This window comes from Somniosus microcephalus, chromosome 17 (genome assembly GCF_052327205.1).
Source record: "Somniosus microcephalus isolate GS21.2 chromosome 17, FLI_Smic_1.0, whole genome shotgun sequence".
NCBI classification, from domain to species: domain Eukaryota; kingdom Metazoa; phylum Chordata; class Chondrichthyes; order Squaliformes; family Somniosidae; genus Somniosus; species Somniosus microcephalus.
Window position 1 is genome coordinate 58,421,883 of NC_141003.1, and position 18,966 is coordinate 58,440,848.

The following is an 18,966-nucleotide window of genomic DNA, read 5'->3' on the forward strand; positions in this document are numbered from 1 at the left end:
ATGTAAAGTGTGTTTTAATAATGCTTTTAAGGAAACAGGTATTTACTTACAGCTATCAATGAGATGGGTGTGCCTGCTTCTCACTGCAGAGTCTGATCACCTTGTCTTGTCCCCCCCAGTTTGGGAACCTCCCTGTTATGGAATCCTCCGTGTTATAGGATTAACGTTGTGTAATTTAAAGTTTAATACGGTTTAGCTGCAATTTGTACATTAATGATTTAATTAGTGAAATGAAGGCGTGGATAAAATTCTGTGAAATTACACAGCGTTACACGGGAGCACAGAAATAATCTACAATCTGTGAATGAAGCTGCTCTCACATCAGCACTGACTGCAGGCCTCACATTTTGTGCCTTCCCCATAGTTCAAACAATATTGAGCTTTGGGGAGTTTCACTTTCGCTCTGTGAAATCTTTGGTTAAATAGGTTTCATTATATAAGATTATTGGGCTAAAACTGTACCTGTTTGTTCACTGACTGTGATGTCAGCATCCACTGATTTGAACCGTCTCACTTCAGGATTGCTCTCAATAAGGCGATGTTTCCCTGTCTTCTCTCTGTCCGTTGAAGCATCGACTCCCACACAAACTGGGATCACCGGTTCTCAGTGACACCGAACTAATAGAAATGTGTCAAATGACAGAACAAAAGATACTATACGCATTTTATTCTGTAGAAAAGATTTACTAGCCCTTCCTCGCTGCTATCAGTGTTCCTGGTGAGTCTCTCTATCCAGCTATGAATTCAACAAACCTTTTGTAACCGTTATCCTTATTTTGTGCATCCTGCTATCCAACGATCAATGGTGTTTAGTGCAGTCCCTGCGTCTGATAATGCAGCAGGGATCTGGGCTGATTTGTCTCCTCGCTCATTATTTCGCAGACCCTCTGGAAAGTCGCTACGGACCCCCATGGGTTGTTTGACTCCAACCATCTCTAACTCCATAAGCACTCTTCTTTAGAGAGCTGTGCCCCAAAGATCAGGATCCCTACCTTCATTGACTGGCGGGTACCTTCCAACCAGGTGCTTGCCACTCCTCTGGCCCCACCTCTACCTGTTCACTTGTGCACTATGGATCACCTTCCTCTAGCAATTCCTATGTTACTACACAGGTTATGGGAAATGCAGATTAGAATTCAGCTAAGCATCTGTCCAGAGTCTTGAGATAATAAGAGGTTTGTTAAAAAAAATCCCAGTAAACATTCACCCAGTTGGGGTTGGAATGTACAATCCATTTGGCTGGTTTGACTGGCAGCTCAGTTGGCCAATCCCTGGCATATGGTCTGAGTGAGGCTGGAAGAACAGTAAAGTAGCCAGACACTGGAAATTAGTGGACTCTCAAGGTAGTGCAGATCAGTCTGCCTTTTGGAAGGTTGGCGATGCACACATGATGGCACATGTAAGATTACAATATCCAGTTCACATACCAACGCATTTCAATGGTAGAGGCCCAGGTCAAGTATGTCTAGATATGGGGCAGTAACCTAAACTCCTGACCTTAACAGATGCAGCATCTAGTAACTGGAAAGACAAGTGACACAGATCCCAAGAGAATATCTAGTGAAAATTCAAATTTGTAACACTAAATCTTCAGAGGCACAGTTGCAGCTTAAAATGGGCATTTGAGAATTCTTTTTCTTTTGTAGCAGTAGTTTAGCCTTCACAAGAACATTTCTGTCAGAATCATTCAAAGTAGATTGGGATTATTTACCTCATCCTAACTCAATTTAGTAAATGATCAAAAGTTGTGATCTGCCCTCCCTTCCTTTCTTTGGAAAAAATATTTTGCTCTGGTTGGTGCATCTTCTGCAACTGAAATAGCAAAGTGAGTGATACTGGGGGTCGAGGACCCTGCTGTACCCCATTGGGGCATTGCTCGGGAAAGGAAATAGAAGCACTGGCTTAATGCAATGCTTGTGACTATATTTGTTGGGGGGATATAAACATTAAAAAAAACAAAAGTTTAATTACAATTTTATGTTACCCATTAAAGTACAAGATGTGATTTCTTTCTTGACCAGATCAAGTATATTTACATTTTAAGCTTTGGAACAAACTGAACTTGATCCTTCTGATAAATCAGTTGCAGTATCTGGGATTGGAGCCATTCTTCATGTAAAACCTGTCTGGCATTGTGTGGCAAAGTGACATTGACATCTCTGGCACAGAATCCGATCCTTCACCAGAAGCAGGTTTCATAGGGCCAAGAGAAGAACTAAAGTATTTATTGAAAAAAAGACAAACATCTTGCATTCTTTCTGCATCGTTTATGAAAAGTTCTTTCCTTGCTAGTTCTGGCAATTGTTTTACTTCTTGCCTTATTGCATAGAACAAATGTGAGTCATTAACTTGTCTGGAAAAAAAATAAAATCGCTGGGCTTAAAAGTACTGTACAAAATGTTCTGTGGTTTACGTAGCTGCTGATAGGTACCTACTCACCTGGTAAATGTCAGGACTTTAGAAAAGTCTCCCAAGATCAGAAATGACCCTGATTCAAATTGCTGCACATCTGAAGGTAAGCTACAAACCTCAATGGAATCTGGTTTGGTTCAGAAAAAAGTCACCATTAATAATGACTTTCGCTGCATCACAAAGTACATTCATAGAATTACATAGAAGATACAGCACAGAAGCAGGCCATTCGGCTCAACCAGTCCATGGCGGCGTTTATGCTCCACTCGAGCCTCCTCCAGTCTTTCCTCGTCTAACTATCAGCATAACCCTCTATTCCCTTCTCCCTCATATGCTTATCTAGCCTTCCCTTAAATGCATCTATACTATTCACTTGCTACCACAGAGAGTGGTTGGAGTTCCACATTCTCAGGGTAAAGAAGTTTCCTCTGAATTCCCTATTTGATTTCTTGGCGACTCATACTGATGGCCTCGAGTTTTGCTGTTTCCCACAAGTGGAAACACTCTTTCTATGCTATTAAAACCTTTCATAAGGTTAAAAGACCTCCATTAGGTCACCCCTCAGCCTTTTCTCCAAGAGAAAGAGACCCACAGCCTGTTCTGCCTTGCCAGATACGCATAACTTTGAATTTTTGGAATCATCCACTACAAAGACAGGTACTGCAAATTGTAAGGCTGCCTGATCTAACATTGAACACTATACATCTATTGGTACCTCCTCAGTGGATTAAATTGGCCGCACTCATTTGCCAACCCCTCTACAGTGAGTCATAATTCTCTGCTAGAACTTCACTAGTCAGTGCCCATGTTGATATCTAGGTCATTGGCATTATCCAGCTCTAACAAGATAAAAAGTCACTGGTTCCAACAAAACAAGCACCATATATTTGTGCCGATTGCTTCCCCTGCTTCAAAAGAAAATTGGTCAGTACCAAAAGTCTCGACATTGGAGAATGACAGTTCATTACTTACCCACAAGAACAACAATTTGTATTTATATAGCATCATTAACATAGTAAAACATCCCAAGGCACTTCACAGGAGTGTTATCAGACAAAAAATGACACCGAGCCACATAAGGAAAAATTAGGGCAGATGACCAAAGAGGTAGGTTTTAATGAGCGTCTTAGTGGAAAGAGGTAGAGGCAGAGGGGTTCAGGCAGGAAATTCCAGAGCTTAGGGCCTAGGTAACAGAAGGCACAGCCACCAATGTTTGAGCGATTATAATCAGGGATGCTCAAGAGGGCAGAATTAGAGGAGTGCAGATATCTCCGGGGGGGGGGGGGGGGGGGGGGCAGGGGGATGGTTGTGGGGCTGAAGGAGATTACAGAGATAGGGAGGGGAAGAGGCCATGGAGGGATTTGAAAACAAGGATGAGAATTTTGAAAATCAAAGCGTTGCTTAACCAGGAACCAATGTAGGTCAGCGAGCACAGGGGTGATGGGTGAACGGCACTTGGTGCGAGTTAGGTCATGGGCAGACCTCAAGTTTACGTAGGGTAGAATGTGGGAGGCCAGCCAGGAGTGTGTTGGAATAGTCAAGTCTAGAGGTAACAAAGGCATGGATGAGGGTTTCAGCAGCGGATGAGCTGAGGCAAGGGAGGAGACAGGCGATGTTAGAGGTGGAAATAAACGGTCTTAGTTATACTGCGGATGTGTGGTCGGAAGCTCATTTCAGGGTTAGATATGACACCAAGGTTGCGAACAGTCTGGTTCAGCCTCAGACAGATGTTAGGGAAAGGGATGGAGTCAGTGGCTATGGAACAGAGTTTGCAGCTGGGACTGAAAACAATGGCTTCGGTCTTCCCAATATTTAATTGGAGAAAATTTCTGCTCATCCAGAACTGGATGTCAGACAAGCAGTCTGACAGCTTAAGAGACCATTGAGGGGTCGAGAGAAGTGGTGGTGAGGTAGAGCTGGGTGTTGTCAGCGTACGTGTGTTTTCGGATGATGTTGCCAAGGGGCAGCATGTAGAGGAGAAATAGGAGGAGGCCAAGGATAGATCCTTGGGGGACACCAGAGGTAACGATGCAGGAGCAGGATTGGATAGATAAGAATGGAACCAGGCGAGTGCGGTCCCACCCAGCTGGACGATGGTGGAGAGGCGTTGGGGAAGGATGGAGTGGTCAATAGTGTCAAAGGTTGCAGACAAGTCAAGAAGGACGAGGAGGGATAGTTTACCTTTGTCACAGTCACAAAGGATGTAATTTGTGACTGAGTAGAGCTGTTTCAGTACTGTGGCAGGGGTGGAAACCTGATTGGAGGGATTCAAACATGGAGTTGCAGGGAAGATGGGCACGGATTTAGGAGGCGACAATGTATTCAAGGACTTGAGAGGAAAGGGAGGTTGGAGATGGGGCAGTAGTTTGCAAGGACGGAGGGGGTCAAGGGTTGTTTTTTTTTTGTTTTTTTGAGGGGGGTGATGACGGCAGATGAGGGAGAGGGGGACAGTACCCGAGGAGAGAGAACTGTCAATGTCAGCTAACATGGGAGCCAGAATAGGAAGTTGGGTGGTCAGCAGTTTGGTGGGAATAGAGTTGAGGGAGCAGGAAGTGGGTCTCAGACAAAAGGAGTACGGATTTGAGAGAGAAACTGGAGAAAGATGAGAGTTCAGGGCTAGGGAGAACCTTAGAGGAAGTTTGGCCTGGCAGGCTAGGGGAAGGAAGGGAAGTGGCAGCTGAATAGATGGTCTCAATCTTAGAGACATAGTCCATAAGCTCCTCACACTTATTTTCGGAGGGGAGGGTAGCTGAGAGTTTAAGAAGACGGTTAGCAGTGGAGAATAGAAGCCGGGGTTTATCTTTGCATTCCAGAATGATCCTGGAATAGTGAACAATTTTGGCATACGAGAGCAGGACCCAATAATGCTTTATGTGGTCCAGCCAGATCTGGCAGTGAATGGCTAAACCAGTTGTTCGCCATATCCATTCAAGTCTGCGTCCCTTGGACTTAAGGGAGCGTGTGTGTGCGTCGAACATGAGCAGTTGCTACTTCTGGTTATCCTTAATTTGAAATTAAGGGTAGCCAGAAGTAGCAACAACAAAAATAATTTAACCGTTAACAAAATAAAAATTGTAGAAACACAAAGTCACACAGAAGCACAGCTTGCAATACTAATCTCTTTCTTTATACTTGGTACAAAAATACATTTCAAAAAACATTAAATTGTGTTCAAATCATGTAATTCCCAATTGTGTAATACAACCTTGAGGAATTTGTTTAATAACCAATACAACTACCTTAGAGTTTAAGTTATGCTCTTGTATTTTATGCTGTTCGATGTGTCCAGATGTCAGAACACAGATTAAACAGGACACAGTTCCAGAATTGTTAAAATGGAGAATCAATGTGATTGGCACCAAGGAAAAGTCATCAGCTCACAAAATTGGTGAAGGAATTTGGACTTTAGTATGGACTTTTAATACTTGCTTTTAAGACAGACTTCGATTGGACATTGTAAAAAGGGCAGAAATTAGTTAAAAGTATGAATAGAAAATGAAAGGATGACCTGTGCCAGTCAATACAATTGAGGCAAAATTACAGGTAGATGAATTTGCGATCAATAGCCTGCTGAGGAACGCATTAGTTACATCAGAACACCACCACTGGAGGAAAGGACTATGCTAAACCTGGCCAAAATCAGACTGCATGATGGTCTTTGCTTACTGTCCAGGATGTTGGAGAAAAGCATCATGGAGCTCGTCATTGTTTCAGACTGCCAGAGAAAGACTGTATGACAGATAAACAAGGCTAAAGACAAGACAGCTGTCTGCTGGACCATGGGAACTAGGAGAAACACCAGCAAGCTGTTCTGCCAAGCAGCTAACCTGGAAAAAGATATAAAAACACAGGCTTTTAATGATTTTTTTTAATTTTTTTTATAAAGGAGAACTATAAGTAAAGTTGGAACAAGACGGCGTAGGAGAGGAATCCTATCATCCAAGAAAAAGGACTTGATCAGTCCTTCATTCTTGAGTTGAGCTTGATAGAAAAGTTGTTACTTACTTTCTTTCTGGTAAAAACTGTCATGTCTGAATGTTAAATCAAATTCTTTAATTAGAAAATAACTAGTGTCTCGCTTGATCCTTGACCTTCTTAGTCTGAACAAGAGACAAAAACCTTACACTGGTTATATTTAAATACTTAGTTTTAAAGACTCAACATTGCTCAATTTGAGACATCTTCACATATTTACTTACAAAAGAAAGCACGTATTTTTAGCAATGGTTTCAAAACATTACCATCAATGCAGTGCATCTAGTACAATTCCTTCCCTCCAAGAAAGTCTTACCAATCCTCAGACCAAACTGGTAACCATGATCGGCTGAATATATGTTGCGTGCAAGAAGAAAATGTTTTGCCCATTAAACAAAAGTGCAATAAATGGCAATAGAACAGAAGCCAACAAAAAATAGTGAAGCAGATTGCTCAAGATATTTTAGCATGTGGGCAGAATGCAAATCAGCTCTAGCAATTAAAATTGACTGCGCTCTTGTTTTGGATCACCTGCCCATCACTGCTGAAAATTCTTATTGGTTCTTGGTTGTAAGTGCAATTTAAATAACTCCAATGGTTTGTACCAATAGTGTACTACTAATTTAAAATTTATCAAAGTGTAAAAAGTGACCTTCAAACATTAAAAAAAGCTACTGGTCACTTCTGAAATCCCAAGGTGATGAAAAATAGCTCCTTTGATTAAAAAAAGAGACCATGTCATAATTCAGAGATTTCAATGAGGTTTCATAGTTTTAAAAAGATCAATAACATTCAGGAGCATCAACTCTATTTACACCATCACAATGAAAGTGAATGTATTACTGCACTCAAGATGCCACCTGTATAGCAGCTTCCTGATATCGGAGTTGGCAGAGTCAGACTGATCAGAAAGGTCCCGCATTTTATGCATGATCTGCGGGTTATCGAACCTCAGCTGGGATAGGCATCCCTTGACTAGGCAAGAGGGGAAAAGTCAGTCAAGTTTCTAATGCCCAAAAGTAGATCCAACAATACTACTTTAAACTAAAGAGAGGGGTTGAAAGAGGAGATGGAAAGTCCAGCAGTGCTGCTCGTCATCACCTGGATGAAAAGCAGGATAGGCCGGAGGATGGGAACAAGCGGTTTGCTTATCTTCCGAGTCAGAGAATGGGATGCGATATATAGGGGTACCTAAAATAGAACTTAAAAAATGCAGAGCGAGGAGAGGAGAAAGAAAATATATTTGGGTAAATAATCCCACATTTTGATCAGTGCCACAATTCCATGAAAATAAACTGACATTACAATATATTTTACATAGTGCAAATAAGAATGATTTAGCCAGAATTATATTTTGGAACTATTGTGCAGTGTACTTTTTACCTGGTTAATGTTAAATTTTTTATAGAATGAAGATGTCTGCATGGGTGCAGGAGAGACAGAAGAGAATAAGTGGGATTATAAATCTACATTATGTGCAATATGGCAGAAGTACAGATAGGTTCTAGTGGTGTGACATTGAGCGAGGGAGGGAGGGGGTTGAAGAGGCAGAGAGTCACCTAGTCAAAGCCTACAAGACTAAGCTGAAGGAGTGTTCATTTACTTTAACCGCAAGAGTAGTGATATTTATGGGACTGAACTTGAAATGAAATGCCACTTACAACTGGTAACATATCAAAGAAAAGCATAGTAACAGCAGCCAAATTCATCAATTAAATGTTTAAAACATATACATTCAAGTTTCACTATATTTTGAATGCTGTATTTATAAAAGGAGTGCAATAATTGAAGTCCATAGTTTCAAACTGTATTTAAAAAAAGTAAAAGCTGCTCACTGGCAGCATATGCACGAGTGATAGCATGGCGGTTCCACTCGACTCTCCACACACTAACAGGAGCAGGGTGGTTGGGGGGGACTTTTGTTTTTTTAAAGTAAGGCACTCCACTCAGCTCAGATACTCTGAAGTATTTCTCAAGCGGTGGTAGAGACCTAGCAGCAGGTTGGGCAATGATGGGGGAGACTTACGTATGAGCAAAAACACAAAAAGGGGCAAGAATAGAGAAAAGTTTATATACATAGATACATATGAAAAGCAAATTCAGAAAATAGTTCAGAGAAAATTTGGTTAATCACAGCTACCAGGCACAACAGAAGTTTCTCTAGTCTCAATAAACTCTTACCATACTGAATAAAAGTTAAAATCCATAAATCTGGCACAAATGCTTGAACTAGTCTTGATGAGTTAAATTTCCTCCAATCTAATATACTTGAAAAAGGTACCATTCTTGAAAATGTGAAGATATTTTCAGCAGCAGCAATTTTTCTAGTAGCCAGAGGATGCCTGCTTCAAGATTGAAGTACCGCAATAGACACTTTTATTTCAAGACAGCCAATTCAAGAGGAGGATATTTCCAAGGAGATTTCGCCAGAAGATGCTTTATACTGGCAATGAAGTACAGCATCGTGTACACTATGAAACAGAAGGTCTCTTGTAATTGATGTGTCAAAAAATTCCAATCTAGTCAGATCTGCCAAAACGGACCCTGCCAGTAAAACAACATACATTAGAACAGAATTTTTTTTATAAAGCCTTACATTTTAGAGTTAAAAAAAAATCAAAATAATGCAGGGGGTCTAAACATAAATGACACAATTTGTCAGCAGAATAGGCTTGGTGATAAAAGCAGAACGTGTATACATCAAGTCCAATGACCTGCACTAGTCAATGATTCAAATTTTAGCTATTAAGTTATTTGACATGGGTAACCTAATCTTGAACAACAGACGTTGCAATTCTAAATGGAAACACCAGCCAATTTGTAGCCTAATTCTATCACCCCATTTTACTGCTGTGTTAACTTGGGAGAGGAGAGTGCATTTTCAGGAGGTGGCGGGTTGGGGGTTGGGCAAACAATTAAGTTATTAATTTAATTTGTTTTTCGTATTTCACAAAAATTGAGATATTTGGATGTTAAAACTACAAAACCAAGCAGTACATCAGACACTAGAAAATTCAACATAAACAGAATTACAATAAAGTAATAAAAAACTTTGCTGTTGAATTTAGCTTGGATTCTTCCTATAAAGGAAAAAAAACACTACTATTTGTGCAGCCATCATACTTTCCAAAGTGGTTGTTACAAAAACCATCTATTATTGGCTCATCCATCATTCAAAAAATGGCTATTTTTTGAAACATTATACCTTCTCAGGGTCTTCGGTTTGAGGCCAACCTAGACTGATGGGATCAAGGTCTCTTGTCTCGCTCCTAGCCATTTGAACCCAAACTGAAATGATCAGTTTCAAACCAATTCTCAACAGGAATGGGTCCCGAACAAAAAATATCCATAAGATGCAAGAAATGTATGCACACTGGTGCAGTAGGGGTTACTCATCTGGAGTTGGGGTTAAGGCACAGTGTAATCTGGACACGGTATACCTGATATGGTAACGGTTGAAATGAAAGCCAAAATGTCCAGAACCAAAATGTATTCCACACGCTAGCACGAGTATGACATTCCAACTTCTCTAACTAGAAAGCATTACACTTACCATTGCACCCAGCTAAGACGACATTAATTCCAACTTCTTCACATTTCTTTATGATCTGAAAAAGTAACATTAAAAGGAAACAAAACAAGTCAATCAGGATCAAATACTGGCTTGAGTGTTGAGATCTGATCCATTAAACAGGATTTTAAAAAGCTCCAAGTTTGGGCTCTTCCAATGGTTTGTTCACTGAGTATCTTAGCATACAGACCAAGATCCATCCCAAGTCCAGTTCAGTTAACTCCGCACAGACCAAGTCAGGTCAGCAATAGGAGCACCCTTAAGTTAGAGGGGCAAAAACAAGCAGGATTCTGCTAACTATCCAATAACTCCTGTTGTGCACAATCAGCTCAGATGTGATGCTCCTCGCAGTAAAACAGCCATTCCATCAAGGCTCACTCATGAAAAATAGCCACCTGAGCTAGATACTAGAGGTCACCCACTGCTGGTGGAAACAATGAAAAGATTTCTGGAAGAAGGAATGATGGGCATCATCTTTCAGGTTCTTGAAAATCAGGAATTTGGTGAGCTGGAGAGCATAAAAGCAAACTACTGAAATATAAAATGAACCATAAAGTTGCTCATAGCTTTCACCAATGGCTCGTCAAGTAAACCCACTGCATCCAGTCTATACTGTGTTAAGCTTTGCTCAGTGACGGCACTCTTGCATCGGAGTCAGAAGATCATGGGCTTTTAGCCCCACTGCTTGAGCGGAGCACACCACATAGAACAACCCTAGAAATTACAACATGGAAACAGGCCATTCTACCAACTCTGTAGGAGGCACCTACACCCTCTTAATGTGCTATTTCAACACTTAGGAAAATCTACACTTGATTTTGTGTTCATTTTGAATATTGACTATTTTGAATACATGCACAACTATGGACTAATTATTATTAATGATTTAAATCACTGGGAAATCTCAGATTCAGTATAAATTTAAAAATTCCTCAAAGTCAGGGAATATCAGCACAAGTCCCATCAAGAAGATTAACACTTACCATTTTAAGTTTTTTTGCTCCAACAGAGTCTACAAAATTAACTGCGCTGAAATCCAGAATTATGGAGTGTGTCTCAACTGCTGATTTGACAAACGCTGCTGGTTCTTCGTCAATGTTTGCATCATATTCCACAGTACCTGGAACACTTGAAATTCCATTCTGAATCTCTTCATTTGGAACTTCTTCAGACACGATTTCATGCTTTGTAACTGCTTTTGCATCTTTTCTCTGTAAAACAAAGAAAGGTTCTGAGAAACCATCCCCTATACAGTGTCTATTGACACCACTGTCAGCCAATGAGTTGGCTATTTGCAGTCACAATATAGGGTTAATATTTCCTGGGAGGAAATGCTTACAATGCAGAAAAGGTTCAACAAAAGCAGTTATTTTGAAAAGGCTGGATGAATATCCATTAAGAAAAGGACTGAAGATTACAAGGATAGTGGAACAAGGTGGTCGCCCAGCCCAACAGCCAGTGCGGAGGAGAACAGTGGCTTGATCCTTGGTGTCAGAGGAAAGAGCTATGAGACAACTTGATAAGCTAGGGGTCTTCAGTCTCAGACTTTTTAAAAAGTGGATCCTTAGAGAGTCAAGATATTTAATAGGAGGATGCATGTAAATGCAAAACATTATTTTAAATCAGTGTTTACACATCAGGGCAGCAGGACAAGAGGGCACATGTCCAGAAAGTAGCTCTTTCCTGAGCAAGGTTGATCAATAGCTGGAAATTGGTTTCTAGAAATGTTGGTTGTGGCCAGTTATTAGACTAATTTCAGAAATAGGCAGATGCTGTGACAGGAAGATGGTAGAAGTTGGTATTTTAGACATCTGAAAATCTAATGGATTGTGGGGCCTTCATTCATTCAAAAACAACTTATGCTTGGCTTAACTAAATTTGCTGCTTGCCCCCAAAAATTGAGAGTGCTTCTCAGTAGCAACCCCCTTAAAAGTAATATGGTCAAGACAGATGCTCCAATACATCGACTCTGCATGACATGGCTGCAGATTCCCATAGATCTAGATCTCAGCTGTGCCATCCAGATATGGCAGTAAATGGAAGCAAAGCACTTCTTCAGAGAAGAGGAAACAAATTGTGCGCATCAGCTACAAACACACCCCATAGCAGCTGCATGGAGGAGATCGAGATAGAAAAATAAATACATCTGAACGACGAGAACAACTTGTATTGATATAGCGCTTTTAACGTAGTAAAGCATCCCAAGGCGCTTCACAGGAGATTATAAAACACAATTTGACACTGAGCCACATAAGGCGATATTAAGGCTGATGGAGGTAGGTTTTAAGAAGCGTCTTCAAGGAGGAATGAGGTGTAGAGCGATTTAGGAAGGGAATTCCAGAGCTTAGGGCCTAGGCAGCTGAAGGCAGGGCCACCAATGGTGGAGCGATAAATGACATTGCTGCAACCTAAATTTATACCATACTGCAGTGGGTGGAGTAAAATGGCCCCCAGCAGACACGGGGGCTCTAAGGGGAGTGCATCCCCTGTCACAAAATGCTAGTCAGTAGGACTGGGCAGCATTTGGAACAGAAGAGAGACACAGGTACTTCACATTTAAACCTCTTACCAGTTACTTTCCTCCTTTCCAAAGCTAAATACTTGAAACAGAAGAAATGTCATACTATGACATTTATATTTACCAATTTTAGGATAGCTTGCTTTTTCCTTCCCTCTGCCAACTTAGCTTTTCGCTTATTTTTTGCTTCAAGTTTTTTCTTTGCCGATAATATTGCAGCTGGATCTATTTCAGTCTGAAAGTGTGCAGAAGAAATAGTTTAAGAATTTTTTTTTTTTTTTTTTAAAGATATTAACCACTTGCAAAATGTTGAATGTTACTCAGTTATGATTTTTAGAAAAAGACTTAATTGTAAACTTCTCATTGCTCACCATTTTCTGCAAAGCACTCACATACATGTCAATGTTTGCAAAGTAAAGAGGCGCGTTTGATTGGAATATCTTTATTCCAGGGATTTCCTGTACCTAGAATATAAACGTTTGCCATCACATTAAAGGCTTTGAAACAGCTGATAGCTAAGCAAATCAATAACTCAAATCTACTTTACAATTCATCCAAAAGCAAACTACCAGCGAGACACTGGGTTCTCACCTCCTCATAAGCCTTTGTGTCCCAGTAGATATCTGTATTGGGTATCTGACCAAGAATTCTGTATTTAGAACTGCAAAAAGAATTTGGATTTACTGTTATGCTAGTTAAAAATAGATATCAACATGTTTTGGTTGGTAAGGATTATCATGTACAAATAAAAGATATGGTTCAAAAATTTAATTCTTAACCTGTAAACAAGATGCACTCAAACAATGTTACAACAACTTGCATTTATAAAGTGCCTTTAACACAGTAAAACGCCCAAAGGTGCATCACAGGAGAGTAATCAAACAAAATTTGACACCGAGTCACATAAGACGACATTAGGACAGGTGACCTAAAGCCTGGTCAAAGAGGTCGGTTTTAAGGAGGAGAGAGAGAGAGGCAGAGAGGTTTAGGGAGGAAATCCAGAACTTAGGGCTAGGCAGCTGAAGGCATGGCCGCCAATGGTGGCGTGAAGAAAATGAGGGATGCGCAAGAGGCCAGAATTGGAGAAGCGCAGAGATCTCGGAGGGTTGTAGGGCTGGAGGGGCGAGGCTGTGGGAGGGATTTTAAAACAAGGATGACTTTTTTTTTTATAATTGGCACCTTGCCAGACCAGGAATCAACGTAGGTCAGTGAGAACGGGGGAATGGGTGAACGGGACTTGGTGTGCGTTAGGATGCGGGCAGCAGAGTTTTGGATGAGCTCAAGTTTACGGAGCGTGCAAAGTGGGAGGCCGGCCTGGAGAGCTTTGGAACAGTTGAGTCTACAGGTAACAAAGGTCATGGATGAGAGTCTCAGCAGCAGATAAGCTGAGGCAGGGCAGAGACAGGCGATGCTACAGAGGTGGAAGTAGACGGTCTTGGTGATGGAGGGTTGGAAGCTCAACTCGGACGCCAAGGTTACGAACCGTGTGGCTCAACTTCAGACAGTAGCCAGGGAGAGGGACGAAGTTGATGGCTAGGAAATGGAATTTGTGGCAGGGACCGAAAACAATGTCTTCGGTCTTCCCAATATTTAATTGGAGGAAATTTCTGCTCATCCAGTATTGGATATTGGACAACCAGCATGATAAATCAGAGGCAGTGGAGGGGTTGAGAAGGGTGGTGGTGAGATAGAGCTGTGGTGTCGTCAACGTACATGCGGAATCAGACACGTTTTCAGATGATGTTGCATCATGTTCGTGGGGCAGCATGTAGATGAGAAATAGGAGGGGACCAAGGATGGATCCTTGGGGGACTCCAGGAGGTAACGGTGCAGGAGTGGGAAGAGAAGCCATTGCAGGGGATACTCTGGTTACCACTGGATAGCAAGAATGGATCCAGGCAAGGGCAGTCCCAGCTCAACAACAGAGGAGAGGCGTTGGATGAGGATGGTGTGATCAACCTTGTCAAAGGCCGCAGACAGGTCGAGAAGGGATAGTTTACCAGTCATAGTGGATGTAATTTGTGACTTTTGATAAAGGGAATTTCAGTGCTACGGTAGGGGTGGAAACCTGATTTGAGGGGTTCAAACATGGAGTTGCGGAAAAGATGGGCGCGGATTTGGGAGGCAACAACACATTCAAGGACTTGAAGAGGAAAGGGAGGTTGGAGATGGAGTGGTAGTTTGCAAGGACAGAGGTGTCAAGGGTGAGTTTTTTTGTGGAGGGAGTGATGACAGCAAATTTCAAGGAGGGGAAACGGTACCTGAGGAGAGGGAACAGTTAACAATATTAGCTAACATGGGGGCCGGGAAGGGAAGTTAGGTGAGTGAATAGACACAGTTTTTCACTGTTTAAACAGCTGTGCTCTTAAAAGGGCCACACTAATTTAGTACTTGTGCTGAATGTGCTTTTTTAAATATTCAATTCACATTTATTGAACATTACAACAGCTCTCAAATTATGCGGCCACCCACCAGAGCACTGCCCAGTTTAAAATAATGGATGGTCTCGTGAATGACCCATCAGTGGTATCCCACAAGGATCGGTGTTGGGGTCTTTGCGCTTACTACCTATATTAATGATCTGAATGAAGGTATTGGGAGAATGATCCGCAAGTTTGTGGATGACAAAGATTTGTGCCAGTGGAAGAGACCAACTGCAAGCAGATCTCGCTGCGTTAGGGGAAAAGGGTAGTTAAACTTAGACAAGCGCAGCGTTATGCATGTGGGCTGGACCAGCACTAAGCACACTTACACCACACAAAAAACAGAACTGTAGTGAAAGAAAGAGATCTTGGTATCATTGTTCATAACTAAAGGTTCATAACTACTGCAGAGAAACTATAGCTAAAGCAAAAAGCATACTGGGCTGCAGTCACAGGACTATCCTTTACAAAACGAAACATACTATTTTGTCCTTGTACAAGACCTTGGGTAGGCCTCATTCACAAGAATGATTCAAAGTTTAAACACTTTAGCTACCCAGATAGGCTTAAGTAGCTGGGTCTATATACTTCAGAGAAGAGTAGAGTCAGTTCTGATTTGATTAAGGTATATAAAATAATGAAGTGACTAGATTGTGTGCACGCTGAAATTATTTACATTTGATAGTTTGGTGAGGACCAGGGTTCATGCGTATAAATTACACAAGGGAAGAAATAGGTAAGTTTTTAGGCAATTCATCTTTTCCAACAGAATAGACGACCCGTGCAGTGAATGCTGATTCACTGTGTACCTTCACGAAAGCTGGACCAGTTCCTGGCTGGGATGGAGATCGTATCATACTAGAGGTAGATACCAATTAATACAAGTCAGGGTCCACGTGGTCTCCTGGACTAGTTTGGACAGCCTACAGATACAAGAGAGGAAGTTTCCAGATTCTAACCCCCCCCACCCAATTAGTCATAGGTTTTTGATCTGGTTTTGTACCTGTCCAAGGAGACTATATGGCACCTAGGAGGTAGGGAGTCTTTTGACCTGATGCACAAGGAATCACAACTGTATGAGACAGGCTAAAATGGACTACCTGGTCTTTTCCTATTCAACATTTTCTTATGTTCACAATACACCTCTGGATGGGAGCAATGGGAGGCACACCTACTGCAAAAGCATTCTGTCCAATAGCCCAGCAGAATTATGGCAATATGTCCACAGTATGCCTACTTTAAGTGAGAAATCAAGACTGGGTTCTAACTAGATGACCATGCATTGCCACTAAAAGGGAAACTACATCAAAGGATACACTACTAAAGCACACAATTCAAAAGGTAAAGAAACAATTATCAGCCATCAAGCCAAAAGAACATCTTTCTGTATCTAACCTTTGTGTTCTGTAAACAACTGTAACAATAGCAAATGCCACTGCAACCATGAGTCCATAGTCCAATCCCAAAAGAAGGGAGGCTATAAATGCTACAGTCCACATTACCTAGGTCAGAAAAAAATGTAATCAGTACAAAAAATACACAATACTTCATATGCTGAAAAGTGAATGGCGGTGCCCCACTATACTGCACCAGGGGTGAAAGGGGAAAAGGGTATGGGTTCACATACACAATGTGACCCTGATGCCAGCCATACTGTTAGGGAGGAGTTGCACACCAGTGGCTGGGCTTTTTCTTGCAGAAAAGGGAGGAAAACCCAAGCTGTTTTCACACACCTGCTCGCAACCAACACTCAAGCACCATAGGCAGGCCTGGTAACAGGGCATATGCCTGTTTTATTGGACTGGGAATAACACGTAGCATTGACGGACCTAAAAGATTAGGAAACATACTAGAATTTCATTTTATAAACAACCTACAGGAGTTATCTAAATTGGCACGTTAGAACATTTGGGTACATCATTTTATGGTAGGAAAAATATAAAAGCAAAATATATATATATATAAAGCGGCTCTTCTGTCCCGATGTCTGTCTGTCTGTCTGTTCTCTATACGTTTGAAAGTTAGAGCGTACCGACGCGCGCGTCGCCTCAAAAGAAAGCTTGCGATTCCGGACCGGTCATAGGCGTATTTACGTTTCGGCCGCACAAAAATCCCGCCCGCGGTATCCAAAAAACGTTCAGCCTTCCGCTCATTAGCATCTCATTAGCGACTGTGACGTCGAGGTCGACCAATCGGACGGCGGGTTCCTTCCTACAGTCGAGTGTCGAGTGACTCGACGATTGGCCAATCCTACGCTTCGGTGACCTGGCCGGTCGACCAATCGGTGCGTGTGTGGGCAGGCCTTATCCTTCTGAACCGAGGTGAGTGGCCGCCATCTTGATTTTTCACGATTTTTTTTCCCCCACACTTTCAGTGTGTTAGGGAAGTAAGGTAAATATTTGAATTATGTGTTAGGGAATTAATTAACAATTTATTTGAGTTTTATATTGTGTTTAGCAACCCCCACCCCCCCCTCCTCCTCACCCTCGCGCAGGGGGACTCGGGGCCTGAAGCTCAAAAAATTTCCCTCTCTCTCCCCCCCTTCTCCTCTTCCCTCTCTCTCCCCCCCTTCTCCTCTTCCCTCTCTCTCCCCCCCTTCTCCTCTTCCCTCTCTCTCCCCCCCTTCTCCTCTTCCCTCTCTCTCCCCCCTTCTCCTCTTCCCTCTCTCTCCCCCCCTTCTCCTCTTCCCTCTCTCTCCCCCCCTTCTCCTCTTCCCTCTCTCTCCCCCCCTTCTCCTCTTCCCTCTCTCTCCCCCCCTTCTCCTCTTCCCTCTCTCTCCCCCCTTCTCCTCTTCCCTCTCTCTCCCCCCCTTCTCCTCTTCCCTCTCTCTCCCCCCCTTCTCCTCTTCCCTCTCTCCCCCCCTTCTCCTCTTCCCTCTCTCTCCCCCCTTCTCCTCTTCCCTCTCTCTCCCCCCCTTCTCCTCTTCCCTCTCTCTCCCCCCTTCTCCTCTTCCCTCTCTCCCCCCCCTTCTCCTCTTCCCTCTCTCTCCCCCCCTTCTCCTCTTCCCTCTCTCTCCCCCCCTTCTCCTCTTCCCTCTCTCTCCCCCCCTTCTCCTCTTCCCTCTCTCTCCCCCCCTTCTCCTCTTCCCTCTCTCCCCCCCTTCTCCTCTTCCCTCTCTCCCCCCCTTCTCCTCTTCCCTCTCTCTCCCCCCCTTCTCCTCTTCCCTCTCTCCCCCCCTTCTCCTCTTCCCTCTCTCTCCCCCCCCTTCTCCTCTTCCCTCTCTCTCCCCCCCCTTCTCCTCTTCCCTCTCTCTCCCCCCCTTCCTCTTCCCTCTCTCTCCCCCCCTTCTCCTCTTCCCTCTCTCTCCCCCCTTCTCCTCTTCCCTCTCTCTCCCCCCCCCTTCTCCTCTTCCCTCTCTCTCCCCCCCTTCTCCTCTTCCCTCTTTCCCCCCCCTTCTCCTCTTCCCTCTCTCCCCCCCCTTCTCCTCTTCCCTCTCTCTCCCCCCCCCTTCTCCTCTTCCCTCTCTCCCCCCCCCTTCTCCTCTTCCTCTCTCCCCCCCCTTCTCCTCTTCCCTCTCTCTCCCCCCTTCTCCTCTTCCCTCTCTCTCCCCCCTTCTCCTCTTCCCTCTCTCTCCCCCCCTTCTCCTCTTCCCTCTCTCCCCCCCTTCTCCTCTTCCCTCTCTCCCCCCCCTTCTCCTCTTCCCTCTCTCTCCCCCCCCCTTCTCCTCTTCCCTCTCTCCCCCCCCCCCTTCTCCTCTTCCCTCTCTCCCCCCCCTTCCTCTTCCCTCTCTCCCCCCTTCTCCTCTTCCCTCTCTCTCCCCCCTTCTCCTCTTCCCTCTCTCTCCCCCCCCTTCTCCTCTTCCCTCTCTCTCCCCCCCCTTCTCCTCTTCCCTCTCCCCCCTTCTCCTCTTCCCTCTCTCTCCCCCCCTTCTCCTCTTCCCTCTCCCCCCCTTCTCCTCTTCCCTCTCTCCCCCCCTTCTCCTCTTCCCTCTCTCTCCCCCCCCTTCTCCTCTTCCCTCTCCCCCCCTTCTCCTCTTCCCTCTCTCTCTCCCCCCTTCTCCTCTTCCCTCTCTCTCCCCCTTCTCCTCTTCCCTCTCTCTCCCCCCCCCTTCTCCTCTTCCCTCTCTC

At 43.5% G+C, this 18,966-nt stretch overlaps 1 protein-coding gene across 5 annotated transcripts in view; it reads right to left on the bottom strand.

The window, feature by feature from the left end:
* Positions 1 to 5,517: 5,517 nt before the first annotated feature.
* Positions 5,518 to 18,966, bottom strand: part of slc26a5 (solute carrier family 26 member 5) — a 90,078-nt gene continuing 76,629 nt past the window's right edge. For all 5 annotated transcript variants that reach the window (XM_086010445.1, XM_086010446.1, XM_086010443.1 and 2 more), the window contains 7 exons: positions 16,295 to 16,401; positions 13,068 to 13,137; positions 12,848 to 12,940; positions 12,601 to 12,711; positions 10,942 to 11,169; positions 9,941 to 9,995; positions 5,518 to 8,931 (listed from right to left, as the gene is read on the bottom strand). In XM_086010445.1, the coding sequence (XP_085866571.1) occupies positions 8,783 to 8,931; positions 9,941 to 9,995; positions 10,942 to 11,169; positions 12,601 to 12,711; positions 12,848 to 12,940; positions 13,068 to 13,137; positions 16,295 to 16,401 (813 nt within the window). In that variant the 3' untranslated portion in view covers positions 5,518 to 8,782. The remainder of the gene's footprint in view (positions 8,932 to 9,940; positions 9,996 to 10,941; positions 11,170 to 12,600; positions 12,712 to 12,847; positions 12,941 to 13,067; positions 13,138 to 16,294; positions 16,402 to 18,966) is intronic.